The 11,838-nt window shown below is 33.7% G+C and overlaps 1 protein-coding gene and 1 long non-coding RNA gene across 2 annotated transcripts; both read right to left on the bottom strand.

Moving 5' to 3' along the window:
* Positions 1–4,110: 4,110 nt before the first annotated feature.
* On the bottom strand, positions 4,111–6,540 carry LOC136972277 (uncharacterized). Its single transcript, XM_067266835.1, has 5 exons — positions 6,326–6,540; positions 6,205–6,254; positions 5,966–6,094; positions 4,358–4,595; positions 4,111–4,273 (listed from the first exon to the last, which is right to left on the bottom strand). Exons 1-5 carry the CDS (start codon positions 6,345–6,347, stop codon positions 4,122–4,124), a joined length of 591 nt encoding a protein of 196 aa, XP_067122936.1. The 5' UTR covers positions 6,348–6,540; the 3' UTR covers positions 4,111–4,121.
* Positions 6,541–10,714: 4,174 nt separating this feature from the next.
* Positions 10,715–11,826, bottom strand: LOC136972286 (uncharacterized). Its single transcript, XR_010880309.1, has 3 exons — positions 11,775–11,826; positions 11,409–11,519; positions 10,715–10,771 (listed from the first exon to the last, which is right to left on the bottom strand). It is a non-coding gene; the product is annotated as an uncharacterized lncRNA (long non-coding RNA).
* Positions 11,827–11,838: the final 12 nt, after the last annotated feature.

Raw genomic sequence — 11,838 nt, 5'->3', positions numbered from 1 at the left:
GTGGCACGGGTTACGGGTTGGCACAATAGACGAGAAAATGTGTTTTTTGTGCGTTGACACACGGCGTTTCGGTTATTCGGAACGCTTGTGGCTGTACGCCATGTGTTTGTATATAGTGTATATTTTATTATTATTTTTAATTTCACTTTCTCACGCTTTTATCCCCTTTCTTTTGTTTACCTATTGTTTTTACTCTTTGGAATGTCTCTCTGACATTTCTTTCCTTATATGGTCATCGTATATCCCCTCGAACAAAGAAAGGGTGCGCGACCCCTGAGGGGTCGAGTACGAAACTAGAGGGCAGGAGGGTGGTGAATGAGAGAACAAAAAGGATTTCGGACTCAAGAAAGACGGGGGAGACGGCCTTCTGATGCGTTCTGGCAGCGTGCAGAAGAGAAAGAGTAGCATTTCATAGACGGACTAAGGAATTCGTTGCGATCGATCCATTTTGTTTGCGATCGATTCATGAGAGTTAACGGTGAATTTTGGTATCTGAACGGTCGACAAGTAAATGAACTGAAAGGAAGAAGAGAACCCCGTGGCCAAGGACGTTAAAAAAGTGAGCGATTCTTCGAAGACCTCAAAGACCAATACTGTGTACCCCCTTTTCTAACTTCTTACATTTTCTTACCTGTCGTTTATTCTCCTCCTTTAGTTTAATATTAGTTTTCGTTTTCATTTTTTTTCGTGTTAGAAATAGTATAACATTAGCAATAAGATTAGTTTTAATTATTTACCTTTTGTCGCGAGCTATATATGAGTCAGGGAATTTTTGTACAACATTGTTCGCTCATACGATTATTTTCATCTGTCGGGACAGAAAAATATACTGGCATCCTAAAAGAACCTGTAGCTGATAACTTTTACCTAAATTAAAATTTACCTTTTTCTTTTTTATTTTGTTTTCCCGTGTATTTCTTTTAACAAAGAAAAAAATACTTTTTCACACGATAACCGAGTGCCAGGTGTCCTCGATTGTCGGGGATTATGTCTATCTCCGATCTTTCTTTCGTCCATTTCGATTGGTCGTTCTCCTTCAATCACGTATCCGGAGTGGTTGGTCCCCGGTTACTAAACGTAACGAGACTCTTACCTGGAGCAGGAGAAAAGTGAAAATCGAAGACGAATTCGATCTTCCACCGATCATAGGACGACTTCTTTCCGCGATTTATGGTTTCTGCCTCGCAGTAATAAACAATGGGTGTACGACTAGAAACGACTTTTACCTATGTTTTTTTAAACTAATAAATTTTTCTCTAAATTAACCGTTTTTTCGCATCTTTCGTGACGGGTCAGACCTGTCCGGTACATGACATTTCCATAAAAGTTTTAAACAAATCCTGGAAATGACAAAAATAAACAATTTATGTATTTTAGTTCTAAAATACAAATAATACACACGTAATACAAATTGTTACGATACAAACAATGATAGAAAAACTTGTTTTTTTAATTTTTTATAAACTATCTCTATTCGGCCATTTTTTCGCCAAGTCGTTAATTACTTTATCATAAAAGTCGCTGGTCGTCGACTCCGTCGACGTATTTGAAAGTTCTTTCTATCGAAAGCGACGCTAGCGACGACAATTTTTCCTCTGACTGAGCGAGTGTTCCTGGCCAATGTATGAATTTGGTTTGTGGTGGAAAAACTGCGCAGATGGTACCGTAAAAATTAATGATATTAAATCATATAACTCTTTTAGTTCGTCTTGGTTCGGATCGACATTAATAGACAACGTTATCTTATTTTTGCCCCCTGGAGAAAGTCCCGACTACGCCCTTGCGCTCGGCCAATTGGTGAAGAGCGAACCCACGAATAGCTATTACTGTCGAGTGGTTTATTCACGCGGCCACAAACTAGGTATTCTACAGGGTGGGCCAACGAAAACGAAACGGCAGAGTGTTCGTGTTCGTCCAAGCAAATCGCTCGGACGGGTCGATTTTATTCTCGAGGGGACATCTTATGCAATAAAGTTTTTGCGAATCTGAATATTAACTAAACAAACATTTTTTTCGAAATAAATGTTTGTTTAGTTAATACAAAATAAATGAGTTTTTAAAATTTTTTGTTGTCTGTTGTATTCAGAATCGCAAAAACTTTATTGCAAAAGATGTCCCCTCGAGTATAAAATCGACCTGTCCGAGCGATTTGCTTGGACGAACACGAACACTCCGCCGTTTCGTTTTCGTTGGCCCACCCTGTATATATCCTAATGAAAAAATATAGAATCCCGAGTGATTCTGCGTAGTAAGCAATTTAACCTAGTTCGGGTTTGTGGTTTGGGTCTATTTCGTTGTGGCAAAGCCACACGTGGGCGAGCGGCCGAGGGGGATGCTTCCCGGGAGAGCTTTTATAGGAAACTGGCCTTACAGTTACAAAGGTAACTGTAACTGTAACTTTAGGTGTTACAAAGGTGAAAAGACCTAGAAAAATTGCACGTGGCTAGCCCATCGCGGAGGCACAATATCACGACCCGCTACCGGTGTTCGGTGGTTTGATTTATTCGCCACCGATGGCCACAATATAGTTCTCTATACATGAAGTAGCGTAGATGAAATAAACTATGTTATTGGTGTACCTCCGTGGTTGGAAAACTCATTAGTCAACAGAGCAAAATATCAACAGTACAAAGATTGAGATTTCTTTAGAGAGCCAAATTTATTAAACCATATAGGTGGGTACAGTACATGGTCCATATGCATTCGTTATCGCTATTCTAAGCGAGCACACCACACAAGCTGTGGACAAGTAAGTGTAGTTAGTACTGTAATTATTAAAAGTGTGTACAATATACTCAAAACAATTACTTACGTTTGAAGATATTTGTGTGAAATTTTATAGGGATAGGATTAAAAACAAGAGATATTTTTACGAAAAATTACACGAGAATGCGTTAAAATTCTCAGAAAATGAGGCCACAGGATGAAAATATTAAAGGGATAACTTTATTTAGGACTTAAACCAGAGCCTTACCGCTTAGGGCCTCTCGTTATGAGACTATAACTTAAGGCCTCATATATAATTATTTGGTGGAAGAGCCCCTTCTTGAATATTTGGATTGAGTTATCGGTTTCCAACAATACTGCTGAAGTTTTTAAGGCCAGTTTCCCACGGAAAGCCGGAAGCTACTACCCCGTTGGTGAAGTTCAAACCCGCGACCAACTACCAGTTTTCAGTGTTGTTATCCACTTTGTCACTGGTAGTTGATCGTTGTGATGTTTTCAGTAAATCCGTAAGTAGAACCAAATCCAAAATTAAAATTATCAGTACATAAAACAAATTTTATAAATTATATTTTATTTACATCGAAATATATATAAAATTATATTTAAAAGCATGCACGACAGTGTTATGTCAATTGTAAAATGTTATAAAAAATTAAAACTTTTAACGTAAAGTTGTGTCTGCACTTTTTTCTTGATTGTTGCAGATGAAGTAAAAATCTGGAGTTTCTCGATTTATGTGATCTGCAAATTTTCTATTCACGCTAAGAAAAAAAGTATAATTTTCATATTAGAATTTTAATTTATGTAAACAATTTATTTTAATGTAAAATTCAATTAAAGTAACAAATAAGAAAGTCGTAATCAATGGGTGCTTGTAGTCAGTAAGCGCACCTCTCGCTTTGTACGCGCTAAATTACTCAACTTCATATTCCTCTTTCCTTTACAAAATGGCAGAGAAAAAAACAATAATCAATATGTAATTCCGTGAGAAGTATCCTCACACATTCTACCGCAGATACACACGACTCTCTCTATCTCGCACCCCTTCGACCTTTACTCACCAAAATTTAATACCATCAATCACCCTAATAAGTACACCTCCCTGCAAAATTGCAGAAATTTTCGACAAAAATGCGGGAGTTAAGCTTCAAAGAAGGAAAACAAAATCGTGACCCCATACACAAACACTAACATTCATACATACATAAAAAACCCCGAATTTATTTGCATTTCTCTTTGCATACTTTCCCTCTGTTATATATAACAAGCAGGAATGTAATAACTAGGTGAAAATCGTCGATAATTTCTAAATCATACGAGAAGTTCTTTGAAGCTTTCACACAAAATCAGGTGTAGAAAATTGAATTTTGCATGTAAGACACACAGAAAAGTACTCACAAAAGTGTTCTGTAATGATGGAATCTAATTTCTTCCGCGATATATCCCAACTCATATTCAAAATCGGAAAGAAGTTTCTCCGAAACGGCGACTTGTCTTAACAATGTATGAAGAAAAAAGTCAAAGGAACTTATCGATAAATTAGTATCTGAAATTAAATTAAATGATAACTTTGTATACAAGCAAGGAATATTGTATACTTTACAATGTAAATTGTGTTGAATGTACTCACAGTCATCAAATATTAAAATGAATTTAATAAGATAAAAGTCAATAGAATTATGGATATGATTTTTCAAGGTTCTTATAAAATTCAAGATTTCACGTCCAAAATCTCTTACAAATTCACTTCGCGAAACGTGAGGATCAATGAAACACTTTTCTAGTCTTAAAACGTCGTGAGTGTAGTAGCATTTTTCAACAAGTTCCATGATAATGCCTCTCTTCATGCATACGCGCCGTAAAAAACCCTAAAAATATAAAATTGGGCAAAAATTATTAGCTGAAACGAAACAAAATATGTTGAATAAATCACTAGGCCATACTAATTGCCTAATAATTTATTCAATGTTTCGCAGTGAAATTCTGATGAAAGACTACGCAAATATGACTTATTACAAGCTAGAGATCAAGTCATTTACGTTATGAGCCGGTGCCTGAATTGGTACTCCACGATTTTACACTCTCTACAGACGTGTCTGGCCAACAATGTAACTTGATAGCGTAGGTGAGGAAGGAAAATGATGTCTCAAAATAGTAGATTATGAATAGTATTTGAAATAATTACTGCATTTTTGTGACGATTATCCGCGGATTATGTGTAGCTGGAAGGCACTCAAGAGTATGTTATGGATGTTACCTAGAATAATTACGTACTGTAAAGGGTGAAAGGATGGCTATAGTGAATTGAAAAACCCCTAATAGTGTTCGAGGAGCAGTCTGTCCGTATATAGTGTACCCTGTGTTTCATACCACCCAGCTGCCCCACCAGGCCCTGACCACACCGTAATGGGTTTGTTAAAAAAAGCCCTCTTAATGTCCACGGGTCAGAGTTTAAAAAATATGTACAAGAAGAAAATTATATAATATTACCATGACTATTCCTGAATATTTTCATGATCCTGTATCAAAAATTAAAATCCAATGATTAAAATGATTTAAAAAATCAAAATTTTTGAATTTTAATGTTAAATATCCTTAAAGTTATCGAAATTATCAAAATTTTATGTTACAGTACAACCCTTCCATACTTTTAGTCCATTCACTAGAATAGAGACAGGTAGTTGCATTTATTTGATTTCATAAGCCTTGAAGCCAGCATGAAAATTGAATAAATACGCATTTTGGTCTAAGGAACGTCGACACTGCTGTGCTGTTAACGTGTGCAATCACTGCTGCAGGGTTTTTTAAACCCTTTCCGCCCTGTGGGCACTAAGAAGGCCTCTTATAGCAATCCCGTTATCGGTTCGGCCAGGCCCACAATGCAGTGGCTGGGTGCTACAGGATGGGGCCCGATATATTTGGAAAGATCACTCCCGAAAAATTCCTGGAGATTTATCGACCCGTCCGGATACTAACCCGGGTCCCCCAGAGCGGTAGGCTGCCACCTTGACCGCTCGGCCATCCGGCCGTCTGCTGCAGTGGTAATAGGGCAGTACTCTTTCGTGAACATCACAATGGCTTTTTGCACACGACGGAGAACTACGTAAAGGACGACTTGCTTGTAAAAATCTGGCATCGTAAGTTATGTTCACATTATTTTGAAGCATCCTGTATTTTTTGCATTAATTTCTTTAACATTTAATACAAATAAAAAATGAATATATTATGTCAACCTTACCTTATCACGATCTGGTAACATTTGAAAAGCATTTATAAAACTTATATTTCTCACAAACAAAGCAAATAGATGTGGGAAAAATTCAAATAAATTTTTCTCGTCCAATAATTTATAGAATTTTGTGTTTTTCTAAAAAGAAAAGTATAAAATTTTAATAAAAATTTAATATGAAAATAAAAATATGCTTAATGGAACACGTAAAACAATATTTCTAAGTGATAAATTTAAATACAGCTTACACGAGTTTTTCCCAATCTATACAAGCGAATACTATTATATATTTCGAGTCCTATAAATAAAATATACCGTAAGCATTGTATACATTACTTAAAAGTTTTACTTAAGAGATATTGTACTTACTATAGATACAATCCGATTTCATTCCAACATTATAACATTTATTTAATCTACACGCTGCACAGCTATTTTCTACTTGTATAAGACACTTGGCATTCTCTCTGCAACGTGGTAGCTTCAAGTAATATACATTTTCGTAAAAGAAATCAGAGCAGTCTAAGCATGTAGATGGTCCATACGCATTCGTTATCGCTATTCTAAGCGAGCACACCGTACAAGCTGTGGACAAGTAAGTGAAGTTAGTACTGTAATTATTAAAAGTATGTACAATATACTCAAAACAATTACTTACCTTTGAATTTATTAACGTCCTTCGTGATTCTGTAATACAAGAAGATATTTATATGAAATTTTATAGAGATAAGATTAAAAACAAAAGTTATTTTTATGAAAAATTACACGAGAATGCGTTAAAATTCTCAGAAAATGAGGCCACAAAGTAAAAATATTAAAGGGATAACTTTATTTAGGACTTAAACCAGAGCCTTACCGCTTAGGGCCTATCGTTATGAGACTGTAACTTAAGGCCTCATATATCATTATTTGGTGGAAGAAAAGGTTTGGCTTATGTTATTGCTTAAGCATAAAAGTCTGTTAGATTTACCTCAGGTAGCCAAAATGGCGGCTCGTCTCCGATTCCAACAAACAAAAGAAAAGAAACAGTGGGGACACACCTTCTAACCTAACCTTACCTATTCTAATAAATTACCATAATTATTACCAACCAAATTATTAGAATAGGTTAGGTTAGGTTAGAAGGCGTGTGCCCACTGTTTCTTTTCTTTTGTTTGCTGGAATCAGAGACGAGCCGCCATTTTGGCTACCTAAAGTAAATCTAACCTAAAAGTCTAAGTCGAGTGTAAAACATAATAATATATTGAGAAGTGTATCAATTGTACTGAAGAGGAAATAACGTTACAGTGAAAAAGTTGTACAATCGATACAAAATTAACTATTAATAATTTATTCACAGTATTTTTTCACAAAAATATACTTGCTAAATTTGGAATTATAGAATTAAATTTTGTAGAAATCACTAAAAATTTTCAAGTAAAACTTACATATTAACATGTGCATTTGGTATTGCCATGATGCGGATTTTCGTATGATAAAATGGCAGTCGTTGCAACTACTGCTTCGAAGTAATTTGCATAACTTTGCGATTGAAATGGCGACAATTTTCTTATCAAATATTATGTGAAATATCGAAACAGTTCTTAATATAAATATTTATAAGTCTAAATATCTCTGAAAATTTTAATTTAAGAAATAAAAATAAAAGATTTGACTTAAAAATTATATAAATAATTTTATAAAGTACGTTTATTTTTTTTCGAAATGGCATTTTGTAGCCATTCTGGTGTGTTTATTAGGAAAGTTTATAGCAAAAGATAGAACAAAACGTAAATAAATGAAAAAGAAAATAATATAGAGGAAGCAATAAAAGATTCTATGGTACCGAAGGTTGCTTACATTGTAACATTGCTGTGCAGGAAGTTATTTGTTTCTTGTGACAAATATTCCTTATCGCTGCACAACCTTCTTGTGAAAGAGTTAACATCACTAAACACGAAGAAAGTGATAAATGGTAGAGAGACCGAAAAATCCGTTAATCCCTTCCGTACTTAAAAATATTCACTTGATATTTTGAGAGTATATTATACTTTAGTTGTGTCATTAAAATTTAAAATAAATAAATATATATTTAGTAATTAACATCATCGTTACAAAGCCTAAATATTAAACTAAACACTCATTATAACGATGATATTTAACAAAAGCCGTAAAATCAGTAAACATTCTACGAACAGGTATGAAAGTACAGTACACGTTTAAGTTTAAAGTTTAACACGTGACTCAATACTACGGCGAGTGTGATCGATTAAACAACAAAGGTGAGTACAAAAGCATCGATAACGAACTGGCAGGCACCCGGAAAGAAATAAGTAAGTATTTGCATATTGCAATTATAAACTCGATGATGTTACTTAGAAGATTGTATGTATACAGTGTTATACCGTCTAATGTAACCTATACATGAGAAATATTTGAATTTATACCAGTAAAATTGTAAAGTGAGCAGCCATGTTTTTTTATTTGAAACTTTATTCATAATATATATATATATATATATATATAATATATAACATGTAATAAACATCATCGAGTTTATAATTGCAATATGCAAATATATATATATATATATATATATATATACATGTCTTTAATTATAAATAGGTAAAAGAATTAAATTTCTTGTACACTATAATACAAATGGATTGATACAAATAATGGCTTACGTGTACAAATTTTGTATAATAAGTAGTCGATAGTTCAAAGTTCAAACATGAAATAGAAAATAGTTACAGCAATTACTTTTTCAAAGAAAATATCTTATTATATATTTAAAGAGACGTTTAAATACGGAAAATGAACTTATTGAAATTATTGAAAAGTTATTTAATGAAAATCTTAAAGCAATGGAATGTATCTGAAAAATTTCCCGTGTTCCTCTGTCAGAAGACGTTAGGTAAGTATTAATGGGACGTAGTATTAGAGGAAAGTATGGATGGAAGTATTTAATAAATAGAATAATATACATTTTTAAATGAGATTGTTATAATTAAAATTAATATATTTGTTCTCCTTTTAGCAAAAACAATAATTGTGCAAAGTTTGTACAATTTCGTGGACCTCATATCAAATTTAATGACGATTCTGATTAAAAAAAAACTGTAAATAAATATTTTTAAGATTGGTATTTTATTTGAATAACTATTTGTGTGCAAATTAAAAATTATATTTGAATCAATTTCTATGATACACTGTGTACCTATTTGTCCTTGATGACAGATCAATTTTATCAGAAAACTTAAGTAAGTGTGATGTGTTTTTAAACAATTAATTGTAGACTGGATTGTGATTTTACAGAGAAATTAATAAAATATGTACATAACTTCTGTGTTTTTATTTCAATGAAGTGTTTACTTTCATAACAGTATTCATCACTGGAGTGAGCAAGATTGTTTTATACTTTTAGATCTTCAAAATATTTATACAAATAAATAATTCGATTGAATTTTTCGTGTCTACGTGAAAGCTTATAACTTTTACAGTGAGTTTTCTCAAATTGCTTTGTTAATATCGCCAATAATAATTGTCGTTTCTTCACCTCTGTGAGGCCTTGGATATCAATAATGTAATTCATAAGAAGAGTTTGACCGTTCCAGACTTTATTAATTATTGTGGATAGAACTAACCTACATCATCCATCCCTATTTCTTAAGCAAGCCGTGTAGCCTGCCTGTAATAAATAATGATTTTAACACGGCTGATACCTTGTACAGTATTGGCAAATCAATTTGACTCTCGTATTTTTGTCGGGATAATGAACACTGGATCAAAGTACAGTAGAAAATCGTTAATCGGAACCCCGGTAATCGGAATCGCCGGTAATCGGAACGATTTTCAGTCGGACTGCGTCGTGCCGAATCGAACGTTTTTGATTCTAAATTTACTTCTAAAGTATAATTTTCATGTTTTTTATATTCTTCAATATATTTATTTTGTTTGTACAAAATGCAGAAATAATTTTTAACGATACGATAGCCTCGATTATTATTATAAAAATTTTCGTTAGGCTTAAAATCGACGAAAATTCAACACGAAGCGACACGCAACGGAGAAAAATTTGAACATCGGACAGGTTAATATATTTATTCGTACATAATCGGTAATCGGAACAAATCACTAATCTGAACAACCCCAGCCCTCAATTGATTCCGATTTTCGGTTCTCTACTGTAACTCCTTCAATATTATTTCAAAAGTAGAAAAAAAGGTGAGAACGAACTAATGATATAATTCTTAGTGTATGTATACAGTTGCGAGAACAGAATCCATCTTTTATCAGCGATAGATACATCATACAGACTTCAGTCCTGACTGGTGTCAGCTTGATATTTTCTATTGAATTGGATTAGATCAAGTGTATACGGCATTGAGTCACATTAGCGATCTGTTTACGGGAAGTTATTTCTCTAGAGGAATTTTATGGGAAAATGCCTCTATTTAGATGTTAGAAAAGTGAAGAAAACCCGATAAATTCCATGTGGTCAGCCATTGGCCAGTCGCGACCGCACGACTAGAGTTCGGTGGTTTTATCCACTCGGCACTGTGAGAAAGCATGTTTGGTGTAAAGTGGGGTATTACACGGGTGGAAAGGTACTGTAGCCAGGTAAAAACAAAGCTTCTACTGAAGAAAAAAAAGTTTCTTTAGTAAAAACTTTTGCTTTTAAAATTGGCATTAAATCGTTCGTTTAAAGAAATTAAATTACGTCATAAAAGAAGAACTCTATATCGAGGTTAGTGTATTCGTATTTTATCAACATTTAAATGATTACCCTGTACAGCAGAATATGAATGTTGACAGAATTAGAACCATTATAATCTTTGAAGCAATAAAAAAGTGTTAAAACAACTATTGTTAAAAGAAACCACGATCTCAAATCCATCATTGAATTCTTCAAACTTAAAGAGAAGTGCAGTTTAATGTTTTAAAGATCGGGAGAAGAATTTCATAGAAGTGCATTAATGAAAAAGTAGGTGCTCTTCGGGGGGAGTTTTATGGTAAACTGATCCTTACATAGGTGTCAGACACGCGGAGTAAACCCGAAAAACTCTGTGTGTTCGCGAGCCTATTGGTCAGGCGCAAACACACGACCAACTTTCACTGTGTACTAGTTTTATCCACCCGGCTATTAGTGAACTTATCAGGAAGTGTAAAGGTAAAATGAGAAAAGAAGTGCGATGTCCCCGTTTCTGTGGGTTAATAGTTATGAAGAACAAGTCCAGTTCGTTCTTCCATTTTCTTCATTGCACGGTTTTTACTTGTAGAATGCAGCAAATTTGAATTACCAAGCAATGAGAGAGGGATTATATTTCGTGAGGTGTTCAGGTTTTTAATTGCTCATTTTTAATATCGTAACTATAAAAAAAGATGGATCGGATCGATGAAAAAGTTATATAGAAGGACAACAGACCGTCCATTATATACATAACTTGATATTTAACATAAAACTTCTTACAAAAACTGGTAATAAAGATGCGAATGCCATTGCAATAGTTGTCGCAGCTGCAGTTCTAATCATTATAATTCAAATCCATATCATCCGAAAGATCATAAGTATGTGGTTGTCCTGAAAATATCCAAATGGAAAAATTGATCAAAAAAAAAATTTCTCCACCATGCATAAGTTATCGATCAATTTTCTCCAAATCACATGGTATCTGAAAGATTCTGTAGCTCTGTTGTAATTTAAGCAAATTATTTGAACTAAATTTCAAGTACAAAAAATTATTTCAATTTTGATAAATTCAAATTTTTATTAACTCATTTACATGACAATAGAAAAGTCAATATATAATCTAAACAATCATATAATTATACATACAAGTTCAAGTGCAACGTACAGTACAGCAGAATGCTGAACATTAATAATGCAGACCATTCAATAA

This window comes from Centruroides vittatus, unplaced genomic scaffold (genome assembly GCF_030686945.1).
Source record: "Centruroides vittatus isolate TY-2023 unplaced genomic scaffold, ASM3068694v2 contig_2889, whole genome shotgun sequence".
NCBI classification, from domain to species: Eukaryota; Metazoa; Arthropoda; class Arachnida; order Scorpiones; family Buthidae; genus Centruroides; species Centruroides vittatus.
The sequence above is the reverse complement of the archived record's forward strand: the minus strand, read 5'-3'. Positions and strand labels throughout refer to the sequence as shown.